Source organism: Filicampus tigris, chromosome 15, assembly GCF_054856515.1.
Source record: "Filicampus tigris isolate MCC_2025a chromosome 15, RoL_Ftig_1.0, whole genome shotgun sequence".
Lineage (NCBI taxonomy): Eukaryota > Metazoa > Chordata > Actinopteri > Syngnathiformes > Syngnathidae > Filicampus > Filicampus tigris.
In genome coordinates this window covers 14,546,962-14,572,537 of record NC_141231.1, presented here as the reverse complement: position 1 = coordinate 14,572,537, position 25,576 = coordinate 14,546,962, and the positions used below count along the sequence as shown (strand labels likewise).

At 42.9% G+C, this 25,576-nt stretch overlaps 1 protein-coding gene across 1 annotated transcript; it reads right to left on the bottom strand.

Annotated features, from left to right (window-relative positions):
• Positions 1 to 631: 631 nt before the first annotated feature.
• LOC147135678 (proprotein convertase subtilisin/kexin type 5-like) lies at positions 632 to 25,576 on the bottom strand. Its single transcript, XM_086054275.1, has 33 exons — positions 25,435 to 25,576; positions 25,104 to 25,198; positions 24,853 to 25,034; positions 23,863 to 24,063; positions 22,716 to 22,816; positions 22,535 to 22,638; positions 21,536 to 21,656; positions 20,035 to 20,229; positions 18,623 to 18,759; positions 18,405 to 18,527; positions 18,130 to 18,232; positions 17,503 to 17,693; positions 17,276 to 17,360; positions 16,615 to 16,718; positions 15,761 to 15,893; positions 15,551 to 15,676; positions 14,623 to 14,739; positions 14,192 to 14,328; positions 13,801 to 14,001; positions 13,657 to 13,725; positions 12,444 to 12,486; positions 12,163 to 12,305; positions 11,051 to 11,251; positions 10,410 to 10,493; positions 10,043 to 10,241; positions 8,052 to 8,266; positions 7,269 to 7,511; positions 5,478 to 5,729; positions 5,074 to 5,251; positions 3,234 to 3,457; positions 2,738 to 2,838; positions 2,288 to 2,471; positions 632 to 1,259 (listed from the first exon to the last, which is right to left on the bottom strand). The coding sequence occupies exons 1-33, from the start codon at positions 25,446 to 25,448 to the stop codon at positions 814 to 816; spliced, it is 5,052 nt and encodes a 1,683-aa protein (XP_085910401.1). The 5' UTR covers positions 25,449 to 25,576; the 3' UTR covers positions 632 to 813.

Genomic DNA, 25,576 nt, shown 5'->3' with positions numbered 1-25,576 from the left:
AAAAAAAACAAACAAAAAAAAAACATTCAAGGGCGGCACAAAACTGCTTAACAAGAAACCAAAATTAAGTGCAACGACTCATTTCTTCACAAAAATCAACTCACTCTAAATGTTAATATTATTGAGATTCTCCTGCATATCATTCCCAATCTGCAAACAAATATTATGTTGTAGTATATAGGGCAGTATACTGTAAGCACAATGAGACATGTATGCCATCTTGTGGTGATTGGTGATATTACATTCAAAACTACAGACTGACCCTGAATATTCGCAGTTTCGGAACGTGCATATATTTTCACTTTTTTTTTTCAGTTTTTCCTGGTATTGTCAACCCCCATTTCCGTTCTCCATGTAAACTGTACATTAAAATTTTTTTATTTAAAGAATTATTTGGGTTTGTAAAAAAAATAAAAAATCTTTAAAATTAATAAAAGGGACACTTAGAGCGTCCCACAACAGGCCCACAAGCCGCCAGCTGTCCTTCCCTGAGTTACACCATTATTCTTCAGAAAAATAAACCTTCCCTCATTTCATTTCTGCACTTAAAATTGAATTTAGCCCACTCAAGTTGGACGTCAAAATTGGAACTAAGCTAATTCAAATTTAAACAACATACATCTGAAAGAAGTGACATTCCTCTATTTATTTTAGTCAGCCCGCTCTTGTTCTCAGTGGCGCAGGGTTTTGATAAAGGATAAATGAAGACGTTTGCACACGACTATTGAGTAATACATCAATAATAAAGAAGTCATGAAAAGAGCTTTGATGTTCCTAATCCTTATTCCGGGCGCTGGGAAACAAAGCCGCGCTTCATCGATACGTGTAGCTCTCGTCGTCGTACTCCAAATCGTCGTCGTCGTCCCCCAGTTGTCCGTAGCGGAACTTTCTGTACACAGTCCCGTCCTGACTCATGTACACAATGTCCTCCTCCTCCTCGTCCTCCTCTTCATCACCTTTTGCGACCGAATAGCGTTCGCCCAAGTCCACCATCTTCGTGCCTTTGTAGTAAGGCGAAGAGGAGCTGTAGCCGCCGGAACCGGAACAGGAACCGGAACCCAGCTTCTCGTAGCCGCGCGAGGTGCCGTCCGGACGTGCTTTCTTGGAGCGCAAGTGCTGGATGAGGAAGATGGCGGCGGCGGCGGCGAGCCCGGCCACTAGGAGGACGCACGCGATGATGAAGACTACCAGGTTGCCCCCCGTGTCCCCTTCCTCTTCCTCGTTCCTGAACGGCAGGTTGGTGCTGAGGACACACTCCCCTGAGAGGGGGAAAAAAAAAAAAAAAACATGCACACATTTCTAATGTACAATGAAAAATAATAAATCGCTTTATAAAAAATACAAGCATAAGGTAAACAATAAATTCACAACTAAATAAATTAATAAACAGCAAAAATTGGAGTGTTAAAATATTGGGGTCAAATGTGATTTTAATCCCAAAAGTGTATTTTTAACACTGGTTTAAATGGAAGTTGGTGTTGGAGTTAGTTGACAGAGTTGATTTATTTAGTGTTAATTATAAGCGTCGCCCACTCGATTAGAACTGCTCTGCCGCAAAGACTTCTGGGCACGCAAGGTGTTCCCGTTAAATGTACCTGTTCTTTTTTATTAAAAATTTTATGTTCATGTTTAATTGTTAAACAACCAAAGACGTGTTAAGTCCACTCTTACATTTTTCCTAGCAACGGTGCACTGTGTCGGATGAGTTCCTGCCACAAAACGAAAAGCGAAATAATTCTCTCCATGTACCTGTCCCTGTCATGTAGTCGTTTCACACTTAGCGTGAAATGAGGATAATCAATTCACCTAAAGCTAATTTGTGTAAAGGGTGTTCTTGCAATGAAAACAAAAAAACAAGAAATATAAGCAATTGAATATTTTTAACACTTCTGGGAGTGAAACTAACACTAACCGGGTTGTTAAATATATCTCAGCAGTGGGACCACTCTACTCCTATAACGTTAACTAACTCTGACACGGTGTAAAATGGTTAACTATTTGCAAAATTTTCATTCGACTCTGTAGAGTGTGGAGCTACATAAACCCGGAAAAAGTGTTGAAATTGACTCCGTGGGAGTCATTTTAACACTCAGCTTTTTGTTAAGAGTAAACATATTTACTCTTTTTTTTTTTTTAACATTAATTATAAATATTAGTATTAAAGACTTCAAAAAGGTGAATTACATGTTTTTTGTTTTTTTTGGGATGCAGTTGTAACGTATGTTAGTATTATTACCATCGATGCTCGGTCAGTGCGAGCACAATACCGAAAGCGACTGTTGCCTACCTGTTGTTTCCGTGCAGTTACAGCAATCCCGCGCGTGTGCGGCAGCGGCGGCGTGACAGCAAAGGAGACAGCGCCCCCCGGCTTCAAGGATGGCGTGCGGCGGGCACGCGCTGCAGTTGGCCGGGCCGGGACCCTCGCAGCGCAGGCAGGAGGCGTCGCAGTCCTCGCAGATGTGGCTGTAGCCCTGACGGACAATAGAGGGAGAAAAAACATTTTATTATTCTCATCATCATTATTATTGCTATTATTTATGAAACTGGATATTATTTTATGCTGTAATGATTTAAAAAAAAAAAAAAAAAGTCTCTTCTACTATAAAAAATGGGATCTAGTCTTTTTCTAAATATTTATTAGTAATACAGTGTATTTATTGTTCCTAGAGGGGAGGCCTCTATGAGAGGAAATGCACCCGACGCCACACTAAAGAAAGTGCAAAACAAATGACTGTACCTTGATTAGCGCGTACTTGCCCGTTTCGCACACAGGCACGCATGTGCTGCCTGACAGGAGGTAACCAGGCCCACACGAGACACAGGAGAGAGAGCCTTTTCCTGCAAAATATATCGCCATACAATATAACCTTTTGTTTATAACTGGAATAACTTGACAGTAGCTTGCTAAATAATGTCCCTTACTTAGTTAAAGCGGAAGTCAACTCAAACATTTTTTTTTTTTTCAAGAATGTGTTCCCAGCAGGCCCACACAGCATTCTGGTTCATTTTGCGTTTGTGGAGTATAAATTAAGCAGCAAAATGCACTCGTTTTTAGTCATCTATGAGGGCGGCCATTTTGTCTTCTGTCGACTGAAAATGACATCACAACTGCTCGCGACCAATCACGGCTGACCTGTTTTCTGAATCTGAGCCTTAATAAAAAATCGTATTAAGGTCGAATTCTTGCCCAGTGCTGCTTTAATTTCCCATGTCTCCAATGTCATGTTGTTGACCTGAGCAGGTTGCGCAGTTGCTGTGGCAACGCTCGCACGTGGCGTACGCGTCATCGTCATCTTGGTGGCGGTAGAAGCCGCGAGGGCAGGCGTGGAGGCAGCGGCCTTCGCGTGGCACGAAGGCCAGTCCCGGCGCGCAGCTCAGGCAGCGCCCGTCCCCCGAACACTCGCTGCAAGTGGGGTCGCACGGCTCGCACATCCCCGAGGCCTGGTTGCCATAGTGACTGCGTGAAAGAAGATGCAGAGGTCAGTGTGTGGATACGACGGCCCATTAAACAACAAAGCGCGAAGGCTTCATCCGCACAGCCGCTGTACAATTCATCGGAAAATAAACTGGCCGGGATTTAATTGCAATTTAACGCCACGTTAATTTAATTTTCTCCACCGCCGTCCGCCAATTAAACATCAGCAACAATTAGCATTTTACTAGCCGTGTCAAGTGAATCCCCCGCATAATTAGCGCTTCACTTCACTCACGCCACACAGCTTCAAAGCAACGACGAGCGTTTGGAGCTCGCTGATCGCGGGCTCCGTTACGGACGCCGGAACTTCCTGAAAATATTTCTGCGTGTTTGAAGTTTGGATAAAAACTTCAAATAAAGCATTTACTGTATGTAGCATTTACACGGAGAAGAAAAACTGCTTCAGCGCCGTCATCGGATGGTAACGTAACGACACCACCGACATTTCGGGACTTCAGATGTGGGGCAACGTATAGCATTGACATCAGATAGCGGCTACGGATAGCAACAACATATACAACAACAACATCTTATTATGTGGAAATCAAACTACCTTGATAGGAACCTCGAATGGTGATGACATCAGAGCTTCATTATATTGCAACAGTCAATACTGATGTGTGACATCACATCAGGGTTATAATAGTTTTTTTTTCATTATCAGTTAGTTTTCATTTCTCTATGACTTCTGTTGTTTAATTTGAGTTCATTTCAAAGCGGGCGTGTTACTTTTATCAGATTTTATTTGGGCGAAAATGCTCTATTTTATTTTAGTTTTAATAGTTTTGGCGTTTTTTTGTTTTAAATATGTGGAGCATTTTTCAAGTGCAAGATTTTAAATAAAGGTCACTATTATTGTGCCATAAAGTAAGATAAACTACAATTCTCAAACGACTGTTCGACTTTACTTCTTCTGTAACAGTAATACCAAAGTAAATACATTTGAAATGAATACCGAAAGCTCGCGTATGATATTAATAGACAAAGATGAACACAAATGACATTTTCGCCAAAATTATAGATAGTTTTATAAACTAAAATGTAGCTTCACTTAGTTTTCGTTTAAAAAAAAATTTTTTAAAAATCTGTTTTTATTTTATTTCGTTGCCGATTTTCCTTTTTCTTTTCAATTTTAGTTAGATTTCAAAATGATGCTACGACGGTCTATAAATCACTGAATGTCTCAGGTCCTGAATTCAGATCTGAGGTCAATGAGGAGCCCAGAGTTCAAAACAAACACTCTGCATCAGCATTTAGCTGTTCTGCTGCACACAAATGGAATAAACTGCCAACAGAACCCAAGTCAGCCCCAAGTGTAAGTATTTTTGAATCTAGTTCGAAGACTTTTTTTCCCCCCATTACCTGTATGACATCATCTACTTTGCTTTTAAATGTCTTAAATTACTATTTCTTTTGCCTTTAAATGTTGTCTTTAACCCTTAAATGTTGTTCTGTAACTCTATCTGTGCAGCACAATGCGTTATCTAAAATTCGCTACCTAAACAAAGCTGCCTTGCCCTGCCGATTTCGTCTCGTTTTTGTTCACTATACAAACCTTGCATCAGACCAGATAGTACGAGAGAGTGTTTTGAGCGTACCTGTGCCGACACGTGTCGACGCACTCGTTGCCGTGGCGAAAGAGCCGGTCCTTGCAGGCCAGGCACTCGTGGCTGTGCCTCCCGGCACAAGTCTGACAAGTCGAGTGGCACGCTTCACATTTCTGCCGTGAGTAGTCGATGTAGAAACCTGATGGGCATTCGTCTACGCAGCTGCCATCTGGTGGCCGGGGGAGGGATTGTTGTTTGTAACTTTGCTACACACATGCACTTGTTTATCTTTAATTGACTGTAGAACCAGGTCACTGTCTTTTGTGTTTTGGCATAATATATGATAAAGAAAAAAAAAAAAAATATGAAAGAATCATAAAATGTATACGCTTCAAAAAGGTCTTCATTAATAACACTGTAATCACAATAACATGGCCTTTAAAGATAGAACTCACTGAGGAGAAGATGTGTCTGCTTGCAGCTCAAGCAGAGGTTCTTTCCCGGGCCGGAGCAGCGGCGGCAGTTCCTGTGGCACGGCCGGCACCGGCCGCGATCGTCAACGTACTCGTGTGGCGAGCAGGCGTCGTCCGACGGCACGCAGCGGCCGTGGGCCTCCTGCTTGTGGGTCTCCAGTCTGTGGCCCTCTCTGCAGCCGGAACAGGAACCGGCCAGGGGACCCACACAGGTGAAGCAGGAGACATCACACTCTAAAACCAAAAGCAAAAACTTTATTATATATATATATTTATAATATATTCATATATTTATAATAGAATAAAATAGAATCAGTAACGGTAATACTCAAAGTCACATGTCATTCAATTGTTATAATATTACCATTACACATAAGATATTATGAAAAGTCCTATTTTTAGTCAACAAAAATCAGAAAGTTAAGTTCTGAAAATAAATGTGTAATTTTATCACAAAAAGGAAAACAAAAAAAAACAAATCGGACCAAACGTTGTGACCCTACAGGAATAAAGTAATACTACATAGAAATGTTATCAGGAATTAATGGCGAAATTAGGAGAACACTGTTTAGGAACAAATCTGGGACAAAAAAAGTTGTATTGCACAAGAATCTAAAGTCTGAATGTTACAAGAAAAAAAGTCATTACAAGGGCAACGTCAGAAAATTGATGCTGGCGCCGCATGCAACGAGAATCGCATTTTGGGGCGGGGTCAGGGAGGGTAACAAAACCAACCGAGTTTCTGTCTGGAGGCGACGTGACAGCTGCCTAACTTCTGAGGAGTGTCACTGCTATTTTAATCTGCGCTAAAATTATTCAGCGCGCTCAGACGGAGAACTTCTTAATGTTGACTAAAAAATGAGACGCTAGTCAACTGAGGAAGGTGAAGGGGTGTGTGCGTGTGTGAGCATGAGAGTGGGACATTTTTAGATTTAGACAGTGAGTGAGTAAGTGAGAGAGAGAGAACATGTGTGAGAGTGTGAGAGAGTGGGAATGTGATACACACAGTATGTGAGAGAGTGTGAGCGTGTGTGAGAAATAGTTTCAGTGTGTGACTGTGTGTGACTGAAAGAGTGTATATGTGAAACAGTGCGGGTGTGCAAAAGTGTGAGCATGAGAGAGTTCTTGTGAGCTGGAGAAAAGCCAGCGAGGTAGTGGGTGTATGAGAGTGTGAAATCCTATGAGAGGTGAGGTCACATGCGAGTGAGAGAAAGAGAAAGGGAAACTAGTGTGTGTGAGAGGGAAAATTGTGTGAGTAAGTGTGTGTCAGTTTACCTATTTGCGCATGAGAGAGAACGTGTGTGAGTGTGAGTGAGCTAGACGTGAGTGTGCGTGGGAGTCAGAGAACGTTGTTTGAGTGAGAGGATCTACGCACGTGTGAGTGTTAATGAGAGAGCAAGAGAGAAAAAGTGTGCAAGGCTGTGAGATTGTTGGAATGGGAATACGTGTGAGAGGGAGTGTGCCTCTGTGTGCGAGCGTGGGAGTGTGTGCCGTTTGTCCCGTCTCATACACAGACACATAATTTCTGTCTCACACATATGCAAACTCACACATACACACACGCAGTCTCGCACATTTGTTTAATCTCACACGCAGACAAACACATACTCTCACTCTATCACACACAGGTACACGCATACTCTCACGCTCATCCCTCACATGCACGTAAACTCTCTCGAAGACTTTTTCTCTCTTGCACTCTCACACGCACTCACATGCAGAAAGCGACCGTGTGCGTGTGCGCATGCGCGCGTGCGCGATGCACTGGAGTACCATGACACTCTCCCGTCGCGCCGTCCATGAAGGTCCGAGCGGGACACGCGGTCACGCACTCCCCGTCGCGCATCGCGGCCCGGGGGTCCGCACAAGCGTCGCAGTCGTTGCTTCCGGGGCCGTCGCACGAGCGGCAGTCGGCGTGGCAGTGCACGCACACCCGTCGTTCGTTCTCGCCAAAAAAGCGCTCGGGGCAATCGGGCGCGCACGCGCCCTCGTGGAGGAAGTGGTACTCCTCGCAGGCTGCGAAGAAGGAAAACATTTGCTCGTGGCAAATCAAAACGAGGACGCTTCTTTAGTGCAGTATTTAGGTCGTCAAGAATGCTGTGATTAGTTTTCCCTAAAACTGGTTCATCAAATATATTTATTCATTTTAATCGAGTTTTTTGAAAATTATTGTATTAATCTATAATTGATTTATTCATTTTAATTAATTGTTATAATTGAGTACTCTAACCAACAAAACATTTTTTCATTTGTTATTTGTTAATGTAATTTACTTTAATAGGTAAAAAAATAGCACTGAACCAAAGTCAACAAAGTCGCAAAGGTTTTGCGTTACCTGTGCACTCTCCAAGTTTTTTTGCTTTCCCTAAAACTGGGTCATCAAATGTATTTATTCATTTGAATCGAGTTTTTGGAAAATTAATTTATTAATTTATAATTGATTTATTAATTTTAATTATTTTTTGTAATTAAATACTCTTTAACCAACAAAAAAAAATGTATTTGTTATTTGTAAAAAAATAGCACTGAAGCAAAGTCACAAAGTTTTTGCGTTACCTGTGCACTCTCCAAGTGGGTTGCACTCTTCGCAAGCCGGAGGGCAGCGTCGGCACTCCTGCGTGTGCAGCGTGTGGCCCGCGGGACATTCCTCCACGCACTGGTGATTGAGCAGCAGCAGAGGTTCTTCACAGCTCAGGCAGTAGGTGGCGTTCTTCTCGCAGGACGCGCAGTCCCGCGCGCAGCTTCGACACACCTGACCGTCCGGGTAGCCTCTGTCGAGATTGTTAGCAAACAACGAACAACGGCTTTGTGTACTTTTAAGACCGATTGGTATTACGGGGTTCAATGACACAGTTGTTAATCGTCACTGAAGAATATCCTCAGCGGACGGGATCGCCAATAGTCGGCGGACCTCGTGTGTCGAACGACGCTAGCTTGCTCATGCGGGGTATAAATGTTCTACTTGACGAAAACTGTTGAAATGCTAATGAAAGCCAGAAAATACATCTTCAGCGACGATTTCAGTTATTCATCTCTGGAGCAGTTTGGATAAAAAATGATTTAAAAAAAAAAGGAAATAGATTTTGAGCACAAAAACATGGATGACCTCGATAAATTACTTTCAGCCGAGCTTACTCATACCGATGTCTGTCTTGACACTTTTCAGTATAAATAAGTGCATAGTGATCTAACTGCCGTATGATATCTCAATTTTTCACATTAAACCGGTTGTGTTCAAAAAGGCAATATCTAGTAAAACCCCCCAAATGCACATACAGTCTACCGTCGTCGGCAGATTTCTGCATCTCGATGAAATCAAGGTATTGCCCCTCTGTTTGCCACGAGTAACAACTCGAGTGAGGTTCCAATGTGTTTTCCTTGTCTGAGGTCGTAATTTTGCGACTGGCATGCAGCAATAACCTCCTTGGCGGAGGTAATAAAGCCAGATTGGGCAGCCTCTCATCCCGTCATCTGGGCGCTAATGGACATCCAAGGATATGGTGTGCAAGGACATGACGCTCAGGCAGTGTGGATTTAATTGCTCATAAATGTCAAGGAAGAAAAGTCAAAATGATGGCCAGTGAATATGTCAAGGATGAGATATGATTTTTTTTTGTCTTGTTTTTTTTTTTTTTTTTTTTTTTTTTAAGAGTCTGCGGGAAGCCTCTGGCAGCGTTTTCATATATGTTAACATTACGGACATAATACAGAAGATTGACTTATTCAAGGGACCCGAGGATACATAACAGTTACTCATGGGAGTAATTAAAATGTCGAGCATATTGTACAAGGTCCGTACTGCATAAGGCAAGCTAAATTCTTAAATTATAAGACTTTTAAATTCCATTCTAGTTGAAATTTCAGAATATTACACAAAGGGCATTAACTATGGAGATGAATTTAAATTTCTAATGCGCTAAAAAAATTAACTCAGTTAACTAGTTAACTCAGTTTGATTTACTTCCTGTTGCAGCTGACCTCTGCTCACTGTCCAGCCAAACTTAGAGGAGAGTCACTGTCGCAAAGACGGACTTTGACGTAATTTTACTTTAAAAACTTTTTGGGAGAAATCCTAAATAATTTGCACACTTTGCAAAGCCAAATTGAAATACCACATTAGTTATACGTCTTTGGTGTATCGTTCACCTGTTGCATTTTACAGGAAAGGAATCGTATTCAAGGATCAAAGAAAGCTATCAGAACAGTCTTTGAATAGAAATATACTTGTATTTTTTTCCCCACATTAATTGCAAGATTTTACTCAAGTAAATATCAGTTCCAAGCTTCGCCAAAAAATGTAGTTGGAAAATACGATTAATCGCGATCAATTATGGAAAATTTTGCAATTAATTAGTTAAAAAAAATGTAATCGCCTGACAGCATATATATATATATAGAGGGAGAGAGAGAGAGAGAGAGAGAAAGAGAGAGAGAGAGAGAGAGATACATATACAGTGATAGATAGATAGATAGATAGATAGATAGATAGATAGATAGATAGATAGATAGATAGATAGATAGATAGATAGATGTGATTAACATCTGACCTGACACAGTGCTGTACGCATTGGCCGTCCTGCAGGAACAAAACCGCCGTGGGACGGCTCAAGCAGCGGGTGCAGCGCTCAAGGTCCAGGCAGTACAAACAACCAGCGGGGCACGCCTCGCACTCGGCGCTCAGGCGGTCACCAAACGAACCCGGCGGACACTTTGACACGCACGTTTGCTGGGAGCTCAGGAAGCGCCCTAGAAGAGCACCGTAGGTGGCTTAGACATGATAATATGAATGATAAAAGAAACAGCTTTCTTTAAAACAAAACAAAACAAGGACATCTCCTAGTGATAGCCGTTCGAACGGTAGTGTATATAGATCGTACAATTAAATTAGCTGCGACGAGTGAGATTCCAACACACCTTTTGTACATTTGGTACACTGGTTCTTGTTTTTTCCAGAGCAGGACTCGCACGATGGATGGCACTCTACACATTCGCCATCGTCTGCGGGACAAAATGCACTTTTAAGCAACAACAACAACATGTTTTCGTAACGTTAACAATAATTGGCTAGCGCAACACCTGTGCTAACTTGGAAGCTAACTATGAAGCTAAAGTAGAGCTAGATGACAATGGACACTATTTACAAACCCAAAAACGACATTAAAGTGTAGCCTACGTGCAGTATAAACCATTTAAATAAATATTTTTTAAAAGTAAATCTACATGTGACTACTGTTGCTTAGATAGCAAACTTGCTAGTGTTTTTACTTTTAAGATTCATTTTAGATGACACCGTTTTTTGTTTTTTTTTCATTTAAAATGTACTTTCTAGCCTCTCCAAGTGATTTAACTTCCTATAATTAGATGACTTGCCTCCCGATAAATACAAGATGCTGCTTAGATGTGTCTTAAAGTCTTGGTAGGAGAGCTAAATGATCCGCGAATACAATCAATCATCACAAAGTCTTCCTGGCAGAGGTTCAGTAGCGCTGATTGAGTACTTAAGCTGAAATCCCGCATTGATTTTGGACAAGAAACTGTTGAATTGTTATTCTCACCGCTGCGAAAGGTCAGCACGGGACAGACGTCGTCGTCGGTCCTGCACTGTCCGTTTTCCAGCGTTTTGCCATCGCCGCACGACACGCAGTCGTCTCGCCCGGGGGCGCTGCATGACGCGCAGTCGGCGTGGCACTCCTCACAGTCGTTGGTGTCCTCGTCACCGTAATAACCCTCGGGGCACACGGAAACACACTTTCCCTCTGAGGAAACAAAATCAAATGATGTTTTGCTGTAATATGCATGCCAGGCCACTAGTTGGCGATGTGATTTTACACTTAGGCTTTTTTTTTTAATTAAATGGAGGTCAACCCAAACATATTTTTATTAAGAATATGTTCTACTAGTTGAAACCCAGCATTCTGATTAATATTGTGTTTGTGGAACATGAATTAAGCAACAAAATCCACCCGTTTTTAGCCATGTCTCGGGGTGGCCATTTTGTCACTTCTGTCGACTGAAAATGACATCACAGATGCTCTGGGCTCAGATCCCGACCAATCATAGCTCAGTTTCACAAAACAGGTGAGCAGTGATTGGTCGCTACCTGAGCCCTGAGGGTCTCTGATGTCATTTTCAGTTGCTAGAGGTGACAAAATGGCCGCCCCCAGAGATGGCAAAAAACGGGTTGAATGTGCTGCTTAACTCATATTTCATATTAATCATATTGCCTTGTTTCAACTAGTGGGCCTGCTTGGAACATATTCTTGAAAAAAGGTAGGTTTGACTTCCCCTTTAAAGAAGTTTATTCAATTACCATCAGTGTTAACAAAAGTTTGTTAAAGAATCTGACGCTACATCGTCTTAGATTTTGTATTTTTTTTTTAAACTGCTTTGTAGAAGAAGTTCAAGTTTGTCAAATTATGTTAGTTGGATGTGACGTATTTTGAGGATACAAAATGAAATTAACGTAAATACGATGATATCTTTAAAGAGTCGACTTCTGCGCCCGCTGGATTTCAAATCAAAATAGTAGCACTAGCATCTATCAAGTCCCTCTGAACTTAGAACAGACTTGCTGTAAATATGCCCCCTGTACCAAAACAAATGATTGAACCCCAAAAATATCACTGAAACGCTTCCAAGAGTTCCAGATTATTTAGCGAGGTGCTACCTGAGAGGAAGAGGTCCGTTTCGCACCAGTAGCACTCATGCTGGTCGCAGCTCACGCAGTTGTCGTCGCACGGGACGCAGGTCATCTCCTCGTCCACGCTGTACGTCTTGGCCGGGCAGTTTTTGTAGCAGCCATCCCGGAAGCTGAGCACAAACGGCAGCAGTCGATGAGTTGCCGTTTCCTCAAGCCTAAATCCATTTCGGTCTTAAAGGCCAAAATGTCGCTCGGGCAGGAGCGCGGCAGAGCGAGAAGAGTCGAAGGCGAGAGCACACCAGCCTTACTTGTAAAAGCCTTCTTTGCAGGACAGGCAATGCCTGGGGTTATCTGTCGGAAGCAGACAAACAAGCTCAGCTCGCCTTTTAAATGAGAGAAGACTCTCTCAGGAAAAAAGGCAAAAATGAAGTCAAACAGACGCTTCGGATTTGATTGGTTTGGAGCAGAAGGCTGTGTGGTTAACACTTGAATTTGACTACTTGAGAACATAGCTGCTCTTTTTAGGCTTTCGAGGTTTACAAAAACACAATAGCATTAGGGCTGTCACGATCAAATGTTTGTAGAATCGATTATACTCTGGATTATTCCATTGATCCATTAATCGGACAAATGGATACAATTTTATTTTGCATTTAAAATGTATTACAATTTTTTTTTTTTTTTTTTTACTAACCATGCTGTTCATTTAGTATTGTTTAGTGATAAAAAAAAAACAACAACAATTAAACAACAATCAAGCAATGATTCAGTTACTGGTTTGGTCATTGTTTTCCAAAGTAAAAGCAGATGTTTGTCAATGTCTTATTTTGATTAAAAACAAAAGATAACCGGTCTGCTTTCATGAAGGATGACATAAATCATTAAATATTTACTGCTGAGAGTCTGACTTAAGACCATTTTAAAGTTAAACACTGACTCTAAACGATTAATCAATTATTAAAATAGTTGTCGGTTAATTTGATAATTGGTTCGTTGGCAAATAATTTTGACACCTCTACCTAGCATTGTCAAATATTTCCATCAATTTTTACAAAAACATCTTAAGTTTTCTTAACAAGTTACTAAAGTATGCACATACTGATAATCAATCAATTAATCAATCAATTTCCCCCCCTTATGATCAAAGTCAGGAAATGCTGGATTGTTGAATGAAAAACTCCAATTTAGGAGGGAGGGGGGAGTCTCATTTTGTAAAATAAGAACATCGTCACATTAACAATCAAAAGTGATTCAGTTACACGATCAAAATAGTCATTATAGGAGAATGAAGTTATTTTTTATGAGGGGAAAAAAAGTCATTTCAGGAAAATGAGGTCTTGTTTACCAAAAAAAAAAACCTAGTTTGTTCAAAAAAAGAAGTTGCTTAAATTGCCTTGGATGCCGTCATCTTTTGTCAAAGTACTTTTGTCAAAAGTGCTCCACAAATGTGACCTTTTCTGATTATTGGCGAGTGTGTGGAAAGGAAGGCTCAGCCTGCGATGGGGAAAGTAAACGCCTTACATAGGACGCACTGCCTGCAGCCCTCCTCACAGGCCATGCAGTCGCTGTAATCTGGATCTTCGACTTCCCCTGAAAGACAAGCAGGAAATGCTCTTTTTTGCCACAAGCGCACAAGGCCGGTGGCGCTCACGTGACTCGGCTTGCCTTCGCCGCACTCCAGCTTGACGCAGGCGCCGTCGGACACGTAGTAGGACGGCTCGCACCTCAGGCAGTGGGCGGAGCTTGTGCAGAGCGCGCAGCGCTGCGAGCAGGCCTCGCAGCTCCTCGCCCCGGTGTGGTAGAAGGCCTCGGGGCAGGAGTCCACGCAGCGGCCTTGGTGGAGGTAACGCTCCATTCCGAACTTATCTGCGGGGTTTGATTTTTATCGTTCAGTTCCCATTAGCATCGTGGTTCGGTGTGGCCCGAGCGACGATTTAATTCACATTTTTTCGGAGTCTTGTCGGTTTGCCAGAGCAGATCGATTATTATGCCTGTCCTGAGTAACAAAGGCGCAGACAGATCTAACAAATGGTGACAAGACACAGTCGGCCCTCACCTTCATCGCAGCTGGTGCAGTTGTGAGGCCCCGCCTCCACGCAGGTGGCACAGGTGTGCTCACACAGGTGGCAGCGCCCACCCGACTGGTACTTGCCCCGGGCGCAGTCGGCCAGGCATCGGCCCTCGTCCAGAACGCTGCAATGACAACAAAGCAGAAATCAACAATTGGAATACATCCGAATTCTGTTCATTTGAATTATGCCAATACAGTAACTTCAACTTTTTGTGCAATTTCCCACCAAAGTGGCGAGATGCTGCAACCTTTAAGAACGGAATTCGAGCAGAAACTTACAATGCTTTTTTTTTTTTTTTTGGCAGCGTCATCACTTTCGAGTGCTCTTCAGCACTTTGGCTTATTGATCACAATTGTACAGCATTAGGTGGGGACAATAGTGTGACTCAGCATTATATTGAGTGAGTTCAACTGACTGTGAAGCGCCACAACTGATGCAGTCCCGATGCTGCGGCCCCGTGCACGTCAAGCATGTCGGGTGACACGGGTGGCACGTCCCATCGCTGGCCTGGTACTGCCCTGCCATAAAAGAACTATATGAGTGTTTGTTTGTGCCAAAGTGCATGGAATACATGTAAAATTCAATATGGATTGAATGTAAAATATTTAATTAATCACATTACAGTGATTAACACCCCGCCCCCCCCATAATTAATGGATTATTTATTTGATTATACGTCTGCTTTGTCATGTTATATTTTATGATGCATTAAAAAGGTTGAATGGCAATGCATGTAGTAAATTTGAAAAAAAAAAAAAAAAGGTAGTGAAATACATTATATCCATTAGTTGTGGGTTTCATACAATTCAGATTAAAGTTGAATTAATTAGGCACTTAAGTAGGCTTGGCCAGTCATGCACTCCTATTGGCGATTAGCGTGGGTCTTAAACAAAGGTGGCACCAAATTAAACTGCACTAATAAACTAACCACCAGAGGGTGCTGGAACTGCACAAATGGAAAACAACTTGGGCTTGCTGCTATTCATATTGTGACATGACGACGACGATATATCGTGGCAGTTTTAATATCGCGATATCACGATATTGCCGATATTGTGACATCCTTTATATGTACGTGTATGTATATATATGTATATATATATATATATATATATATATATATACATATATATATATATATATATATACATATATATATATATTTCCACATATGTATATAATTCGACACCCAAAAAAAGGCAGTGAACAAGCAACACGAACAAGCTGTTGTCAAAGCAAAGAGCGAGGAGCGTTTAAAGTGTGACTGCAACTATCTGAATGTACGCCCGCTGCTTCCTATTGAGTTTGTTTAGACTCGAGGACGTGAGCCAATAAAAGCGGGCAGACGCTGACCATCTGCGCACGCCGTTTGGAGAACACACTCGCCCTCCTGCAGGCTGCGACCACCGGAACAGCTGCTGCAGTTGGCCCGGCTCGGCCCGACACAGGTGAGACAGCTGGCGTCGCACCTGTAGGAGCACAAAACGGGAACGAGGCCTGCCATCAGCAGATAAACAAGCCGCCCACACCCGAGCACACACCAGTGCGCTCACCTCCTACACGACCCGCGCCCGTCGGCTATCTCGGGAACTGCGGCGAAGAAGCCGCTGCTGCAGGAGGAGACGCACCTCCATTCCTCCATCAGGTAGCCGTCGGCGCAATGGGTACACGCCTCCACGCCGGCGCCTGATGAGCCAGAAAATAGGAAGATAAGAGCATATCTCTCCAACGATGACCACCTTGAGCGCAGTGGTTCTCAAACTGGGGCTCTACGGGCCATAACTTGAGGATCTGCGAAATAATTTGGAATAACTTCATTCTTAACGTCCTATCATTTTACCCTCAATTACTATCGGTCAGCTTTGACCCGTTTTGACATTTGACAACAATAAAAGCAATCGTCATATTTTGACTGTTGACTTTTATGAAACTGACCTAAAATATACAAAAAAGAAGTTCAGTATTTAACCTCTGACACGTTGCCAAAACGCCTCGTTTACTCCCATGCCTTTCTCAAGATGGAACCCAGGGCAGAAAATGCAAAGGAAAACAGCAGGGGCCCCAAAATTGAACCCTGTGGAACACCATACGGCAAAGGGGCCGAGTGTAACTCGGAGCAACCAAGGCGAAGACAAAAAAAGTCCTGCCTTCCCAAATAGGATCCAAACCACTCTAGCATCACACTCTGAACCCTAAATTCAAACATCAAATGGTTTTTGTATGGTGTGCTAGCATTAGCTTTCCTGAGACAAAGTTAATGTGCTCTGGTTAAATACACATTGAGCAATTTTCATTAGCTTTACAGTAAACTACTACTGGGCGTGGCAAGAAACAGCTTGAATTTGAATTGAATTACTTTTTTTTTTTTTTTTAAAGTATTTAATCGGTGGTTGCTTTGACGTCTCACCTGCGCAGGTGGCACACACCCGGTGGCAGGCTTTGCAAAGGCCCTCAGCCTCGTCGTAGTACATTCCTGGCGCGCAACTTTGCTGGCACCGGTTCCCACGCAGACTGGATCGAGCGTTGATAGAGGGACAAAAAGCAATGCCATTTTGAAATAATGTCCTGTTTTTGATGGAATTTACAACTTGTTTTTTGATTCGCCAATTAATGGACAAGATAATTGGCAGGTTAATCAATTGTTAGAACAATTACATATAAAATTCACATTTTGCTAATAGAAAATACAATCAACATCGTGTGTTATGCGTGTGTGGGGTATAATTACACAGGTTAGTGTTTTACTACTCACATTTCATTGTTGGGGAAGGCTGTAAAACTGATGATTAGCCAACCGCGACAACTTTAACCCCGTGACTATAAATGTATCGCTTTTAATGTAAATTGCTTCTGTTCCAAAGAATACCCCACCCCCCCACCCCTCACAACATCGCATATGTTTTGTGAGTCCGTCGGTTCAAAATGGAAATAGCGTTGATAAGCCCTATCTGCAGATGCAGAAAGTAACATGGCTCTTTCCCATTGTTATGACGCTGAAGAGGTTCGAAGAACGAGCGCGTATTGTTTACTAGACACTTGTCGGCAGACTCATCAGATGCTCGGCTCACCTTGTGCCCGCTTTGCATTCCGTGCAGATGCTGGAGGACGTGCACCTCGAGCACGTCTCGCTGCACTTCCTGCACATATTCGCATCTGAGGGGAGCAGTGGGGGGTGGGGGGTTGGGAATTCAAACAATAGTTATAAAAGGATTTTTGCCACTTGCCATTCATGACAGAACTGCAATTTCTCATTCTCGTTAGTCAAAAGGTGAGCCATAAAGGCCAGAAAGCCAACCGTGGTCCAGGAAGTAGTCCTCCTCGCAGACGGCGGTGCAAGTATTGGTCCCCTCGGTCAGATGATGCCCGGCTTGACAGGAAGCGCACTGGTCGCTGCGGCTTCCCGTGCAACTCTCGCAGGTGGCGAAACAGCGCTTGCAACGCCGCCTGTCGCCCCAGAATCCCCGCGGACACCCGGACACGCACATCCTGTTAGGGGACATGGGAGTCATGTGAGAAGCTAGTCGAAACACGGCATTCTGATTCATTTTGCGTTTGTGGAATATAAGTTAAGATGCAAAATGCGCTCGTTTTTAGCCATCTCTGGGGGCGGCCATTTTGTCACTTCTGTCGACTGAAAATGACATCACAACTACTCACAACGACCAATCACGGCTCAGATTCAGAAAACAGGTCAGCCGTGATTGGTCGTCGTGAGCAGTTGTGATGTTATTTTCAGTCGACAGAAAACAAAATGGCCGCCCCCAGAGATGGCTAAAAACGAGTGGATTAACACCTATTCCGCAAACGCAATATTTATCAGAATGCCCTGTTTCAACTAATGGGCTTGCATAGAACATATTCTTGAAAAAAAATGTGTGCGTTGACTTCCCTTTTAAGGTAAAGCTGGGCATACAGTACTAACCTTGTGTTGTTCTTGAACTTAAGGAAAAAATGGGCACATGTGACACATTGCCAGGGGCCGGGGCCCTCGCAGCCGTCGTCGCTGCACTCAGGGTCGCACGGTCCTGGAAGGGCAAAGCTTTGTAATGTTTCAATGTAATTGAATGAGACATTGATGACTTTTTTACTGTGATGCTAGATAAATAAGACAATAATTTTGTTATTTGATGTTGATTCACAGCTCCTGGACGGTAGTAAGAAAATTATCCATTTAGACCACTAGTGGCGAACACACACCAGTGTACTCTTCAGGGAAGTCGTCGTCCTCCGGTATGTCGGCCGACCTTGTTAACCTTCGTTGGGCGGGATACGGCGGCCATGCGGTGCCGTAAATCACCAGCGACCACTCTTCCAATGTCCCTGCGCAACAAACACGAGAGCACAAAGGGATGAAATCCTCGCATCGTAGAGGTCCGCCACCGCAGGTTGCGTTTTACAAAGAGGAACAAGCTCACCCGCTTGCGAGGTTTGCCTCCCTGCAGAGGGAGACTCACGGATGTTCAAGGTCCATTCCCCGACCGCCTGCTCCCCCCAGCAGTGAGTCGTCATGAATTCCCACTGGTGAAAACCCTCAGTGGAGTTGTCATGTGGCCTAAATGAAAATTCATCATCACCACACAGATGCTATTACCGTGCAGTTTCATACAAATTGTGGAAACAAAGAAAGATAAAAAAAACAACAACAACAACACCGTAGTACTTAATAGCCGCAGGCCCACACGAGACAAACAGTGAAACCTTCAAAGTTCAACACAATCCGACAGTCTTTGTTAACTCGTTAGTTGAATTACATAGTTATCAGGGTTTTATTGTTTAGGTAGCTTGTTACTTTGCTAGCTACTAGCCACAGAGATGCTAACCTGAACAGAAATACGCTCCCATCAAAATGTGCTTGCATTTTGAAATGTTTTCATTTCGTCACAAACATTACCATGGAGCAGTTACTGTAGTATATTATGTAATAGGACAAAAACATTTCAGTATTTTTGTTCAACTGGACAAGCATTACACTATAATCACAATCGTAAATAAATTATGTAATAATTAATAACCTTTTATACCCCGCCGCTACGCTGACATACGTTTTGGTGACGTGTACTTATTCCGGTTTATGGTTTGGTTCCTGTGTAGCTTTCTGTGTTATGTTAGCTATCAAGCTAGTGTCATTTGTTAGCTGGTTGTATTAGTTAGTACGGATTACATAGTGTAATTGTCAGTGAGCTAATTACTTGAAGCGGAAGTCAACCCAAACATATTTTTTTCAGGAATATGTTCCCAACAGGCCCACTAGTTGAAACACGCCATTCTGATTAATGTTCAGATTCAGAAAACAGGTCAGCCGTGATTGGTCGTTGTGAGGAGTTGTGATGTCATTTTCAGTCGACAGAAGTGACAAAATGGCCGCCCCCAGAGATGGCTAAAAACGAGTGCATTTTGCTGCTTAACTTCCCACAAGCGCAAAATTAATCATAATGCCATGTTTCAACTAGTGGGCCTGCTGGGAACATATTCTTGAAAAAATTATGCTTGGGTTGACTTCCGCTTTAAGTAAGTGATTATTTGGCAAACAAGATTGCTTAATTTGTGAGCTCGTTTAGTAGGTTGCTAACTGGCCAGATAGTACTTTGTCAGTCAGTTATTTAGTTAGCAGTTGTCAGTTGACATTAGAGGAAGATATTTGACTTGAGGTTATACTGCATATTGCACGTACGAATAACCGAAATATAAGAAACACAAAAATATTAGAACCACAGAAAAATCATTCCCCCCGCCCCCCCCAAATTGAAGGATTTAGCACAACAGGGCTTAGTGCTGCACGATGGCGATAATGGGTGACACAGCATGAGGAGAGAGCCAGAGATGCTACCTTTTATCGAGAAGCTGTGACACGGTGCCCGAGGGTGACGTGAGCGTAATGGAAAGGTCGCCACGGCGACGGCAAGCCACTGTGACACGCACCACCACGTGCTCCACGAAGGCCACGTGCTGCTGTCGTCGGGATGAGGCAGAGCAGCTGGACGTCTCCAGCACCGATGTCAGTGCGCCTCCCGCATTCAGGATTCTGTCAGAATGTTAAATTGGGGACAAAGAAAGGGAAATGGTCAGAGTTATTATTATACGCATCAGGTACATAATATCACAATAGGAAGATTTCTGCTATGGCAAGTATTATTGAAATATGCTTGGACCCCCCAGGTGCTGAGACCAGATAATTGATTTTTGGGTATTTTCACAAATTTTCTGGTTATTTCCCCCCATCCGCCGGGAACATAGATTTTTTTTTTCTTCTTTTTTTTAATCAGCGTTTTCTGAACAATTTTTGGGGTTTGTAAAAATTTGTTGTTGTTGTTGTTGTGCGGACCCCCTGAGATATCCTCGGTCCTCCCATGGCCCCACCAAGGAAACATTTCTAGCTCCGCCTGTGGTTGGTTAGCTAGCTAGCTTGGTCAGCTAGCTATCTTAATTCGTTTGTTGGCTAATTAGCTCATTACCTATCTACCAGTATTTCGCCAGCTAATTTGTTGGTTCATTCTTTTATTTAGTTAGTTAGCTCGTTAGTTGGTTAGTTAGATTTGTTACTTTGCAGGCCAAGAGTTCACACTGAGAAAGCAAATTTGTAAGTACTGAGACACAATGTTCTAGTTAGTTATTAGTTACCTAGCTATTTTAATTACTTGGCTATCCAAGTAGATGGCAATTAGTTAGCTACTTCTTTGGATATCTAGGTAGTGACTTAAGTAGTTAATTTGCTAGCTAATTGGTTGATGTTTGGTTTAGTTTGTTTAAATTGTAGTTCGCTAGCTGGCTTAGTTTAGTTTAGCCATTTGAATTAGTTTTTAGTGGTACCTTGATAGTCAGGTAGTTTTTGTTCTTTCGTTTATTTAATTAGTGAGCTCATTAGCACATTACTTTACAGATCCATAGTTCACAGTAAGCAAGGAAATATGTGAGTAATTTGAGATAAAATCATCATTATATTTTAGTCTATACGGCTGGACCGAGCCCCGCTGCGAATTGCGAAAATCCGTGAATAACTGACGTCCACCCAAAGTGGTTTGTAATTGCTTATAAATACCACACGATGGCGGCATCCTATTCTATCAGACAACACTATGGCCTGAATAAATGAAGGTCCTCGCCTCAGTTCAACATGCAGTAGTTTCCTGGCACCAAGATGTCACCAGATGGCGCAAAAGCATTATTTTTAGATTCAACATGGCTTCGGCCTAAGCCTGAAAATAGGGTTCACGCTATAAGCTTTTGTGTCATTTTTGTGTGGTAGTGTGCCATGAGATTTTTCTAATGTAATATGTGTTGACTCAATTAAGGTTGGGAAGCACTGGTCTAGCTGTGTGACGTCATCGAACCTCTTCAACGGAGTGGGCGCCTCCACTGTGCATGCACGCTGCCGGGGGACCCGCCGCCACCGTTTTGCCTGCAGTACCATCCTCTCTGCATCCAGCAGGCCGAAGCCGTACAGGTGGCTCACTGACACACATGTGCGCGCACGCAAACACACACACACAAACACACACACACTCATTAGACGACGCATAAAAGGTGCTCTAGTTTCACATTGCGCACAATCCTGTGAGTTTGTAGGCATTTATCACTCCCATGCACACACAGTGTCTCATTAGTGCATATGCTTCCTGTTTCACTTATTTCTGTAAAAAAAAAAAAAAAAACGTTTAGCAAAACATTCTATATCGTTCATTATAAATTTCTATTTAAAGTGTGAAAAGGAATCATTCTTTTTTTTTTCCGCATTGTGTAAGCTGTCAAGAATAGTCATTGTGATGCTTATAGGCCAAGTAAAGTCATTAAAAGCCCTAGACATTGCAAGTCTTTAACTCCACTGATGGTATATTATTAAAAATGTAATTAACGCTAAGTAATGAAATGAGTTAGGAACGCCAGCCCAGGGTTCATTCAATTAGAGCTGTAGATAATTATTAGCAAGGGGGACTTGTTGAAGGCCAACATGCCGTCACAATGACGTGACAGAATGTGTTATTATGTGTTACATTAAGGTTAAACTGTTTATTTCTTATAAGGACATTTTTTTTATGTTTTTATCTAATATAATATCATATGTGTTAAAGATAGAAGATCCATTACCAGAGGTATTTTTAATCCTCCAAAATGTGTGGTGAGAAAAAATCCCTGTGTTTTACTTAGGGTTTCACATTAGGGTTTCAGGCCAGGGTTAGTGTTTCAAAATAGAGAATTCCAGAAGAGGAGTCGTGGAATTCAATTTCCACCATAAGTCCTTGAGAATTTGATAGCCATATCCAACCAATTTCATGTTATTTATTTGGTGAAACAGGTGTCGGGGGCTCATTTACTTTTTTACCTTTCCTTACCTTTGCGTCCGGCGCCATTCTTTTGCCAGTCAGCCGCCGCGAGCTTGCGAGTATCTGACGTGCGAACAATGATATGCTGCACGTCTCTCCAGGTGAGCAGAGGACTGAGAACAGGTCATTCCGAAACTCAGCATTGCAATTAATTTCATGTATTAGTTAGCATGGATAGCGATGAGCGTACTTGGCCTCCAGGGTGAGTGCGATGACGCCCGCCGCAGCCGAGACTGAGAGAGCCGAGCCCCATTTAGCCATGCCGCAGCTCCGATGTGGAGCCAAAACTGACTGTGAAGCAAATGACGTCTGTTGTAGATTTTCGTCATCCAATGACATAAAAAAAAAAAAAAAGTGTTTATTGTTTGGTGCTCATTTTTTTCCTGACCCGCCAGCCTAATGAATGAACTTAAAGACTTACAGCACATCTGGGCAAGGTTTCGTTAATATGTGTAGATATTTCATTTTAATACCACTGAATAAACATTTGACTGTTTTATTTTCCTAATTACAACAACATATACCAGGGTTACACAATGGTGGCTTTTTAAAACAATACCATTTACTGTTTAACAAAAACATGTTAAATTCATATTCAACACACTTTGAGGGAACGTTGAAGGCGCGGCCTAGCTGCTTCACGTTCGGGCCACCGTCTCACGACGAATGTAGCCATTAGCGGAGAGCCAGCCCGGGCAACGCGCCACGAGGGCCAACTTTAAAATAAAAGCAAAACTACATTAATATCAATGCTTTACTTAGTTTTTGTTTTGAAGTTGGCCCTCGGAAGCACAGTGACAGACTTGAACTGCATGGAGCGCAATATTCAATTTTCAGTCCTCATGCACCACTTAAGTGCACCCGCGATCATATGGATATCTATAGGAAAATGCCTTAGGACTGACATGGCAAGGTACAGATTTTAACTGTAGTTACTAATGGAAGAAAAAAAATCAATCTCCTTTGTAATCGAAAATGATTTCCGTTTTTATTTCTTTTGTTTTTTGTTTTTTAATCGCGATGGCTCCCATGACCCAGAATCAAATATGACATGGCCCCATCATCTTTCAACAAACTGGAGGCAGCCTACTGACAACCATGTGTTGGACAAACAAATGCTTACTTTTGTTAGGGAATATATGTTGACCTTATCCCATAAGGAGAAATCGTTTTGTCCCATACCAACCAAAAAGTGCCCTGCTAACAAAAAACTTGAAAAGAAAAAAGTAAAAAAAAAAAAATATATATTGCTTTTGATAAATTGTCATTCACCCATCCTTGCGCAGTACCTTCCCACTCCATTTTTTTTCCCACCGTCCTTCACAGCCTCCACTCACAATTTCATCTGCAGTGGATGCTGCGGCCAGTGTGGACGAGCACCTCTCCTGTTGGTCCGTCTGGTTTTGGGTGCCGCCGCCGCCAGCGCTGATGGAAATTGTGTAGATGCTGTTGCTGTAGCCATCACACGAGCAGTGGTCACCTCTACGTGCGCCGCTTCCCGCCGCCCAGACGTAAACAGAGCCCCTCCCGTGTCGGCCCTGTTGTTAATTAGAGCGGCAGACCGAGGCCATTCATCAAGCGCGATCCTCGTTAACGAGGAGGGAAAAGTCCTTGAAACTTTTTACAAGCCATCCTCAAATAGTGGCCACCGAGCCTCATTTAATCACCAGGTCTCCACCGAGGCTGTGTGGCTCATGGCAGAAAAATATTGCAGGTATCTCCATGAAATTGTTTTTGAAAATGTAATTACTGGAGTATTCGTTTGTTGATGTGGCCTACTGGTTTTTGTACGAACAATCCTTTTCTTCTATAAAATACCAACAACAATGAAAATATGCTTTTGATAGCAAAATCATAAATTTAAAATGAATCACCAGTGTAACAGTTTTACATTTGACCAACTTTACAAACTATTTCCACGCTATTGAGTAGTAGTAGTATTTAGTAGTGTGTGTGCGTGTATGTGTGTGTGTATGTGTATGTGTTACGTCATCGCTTCTACTTCTAAATCCTGCCATCTGCTGGCAATAGTTAATGCTTTTTTTTTTTTAACTCTCATAGCTAAATGAAATCAAACCAGAGTTGGCTTTTTCTTCGGCCATTCCCATAAAAAACGTAGATGACGGCAATTGACGTCGATGGCGCTCTTCGTTAGTATTCCTGTTGATGGTGTTTCACGTCAATAGCGCTCAAAGAGTTAATTGCTAAATTAGCTTTTCCTTTCACTCAAGTGGCGGCAGTGTACCAATGTTTTGTATACATCTGTAAGTCTCTGGAATTGAGTGACCAAGGCAGCCTGATCGTAAGGAAATGCGGTATGTTCTCACAGTTCGAATGCCGTTCTCCAAAGCGAGGCGAGTCAGGGGCCCGGGTCCGTCCACAGTGGCGCCGTCATCTTCCGGCCCCCAGCTGGCCACGTAGATGTCAACATGTTGCGGTTTGAAACTCAGCGCTTGCGCCTCCGCCATGTCTGTCACTTCTCCGCCCAGTTCACCCAGCATCCGGACACCTACGGGTGAAACGGCCAGGAGGGTCACCCGGTTGGGATCGCTTCCAAAAACCTCTGGGTGGAACTCACCTCCAATCCGTGCCCGGAAAGCCACGCCCACGTTGCAGGTGGAGCAGTTTGCTGTTATGGCGGCGGCCACCATTCCTGCACACCGACTCCCATGGCTGCAGAGAAACATCAGAACATGAGCCTGGATGCATATTGTATGAGGGGGGCTATTTCCGTTACATCAAACCAGCGAGAAGACAGAAGTCTAAACGGAGCTGAGAATTTGCATATTCATTTATGCATGCAATTACAGGAGAATGGGGGGAAAAAAATGGAGCGTGAATTAAAGGAAGGGTCAACGTCAGGAGGGGCTGAGGTTGCGGAGGAGAGCCGAGTAGGAAGAAGTCCTCACTAGTTGGCAGCCATCTCGGAATAACTCTGCGACGGATGTCGTTCTTGTCCGCTCGCATCAAAGCTGGCGAGAGCGTCCTGAACGAGATTCCATTATGAGGAGCAGCACATACAGTAACCAGATGCCAGCGGCTATCCGTCTC

Excerpts from the sequence above, each read along its gene's own strand:
- LOC147135678 (XM_086054275.1), bottom strand. Across the intron at positions 25,035-25,103 it reads TTTCCGGGCACGGATTGGAG|GTGTCCGGATGCTGGGTGAA; the intron begins GTGAGTTCCACC and ends TTTCACCCGTAG. Across the intron at positions 1,260-2,287 it reads TAACTGCACGGAAACAACAG|GGGAGTGTGTCCTCAGCACC; the intron begins GTAGGCAACAGT and ends TCCCCCTCTCAG.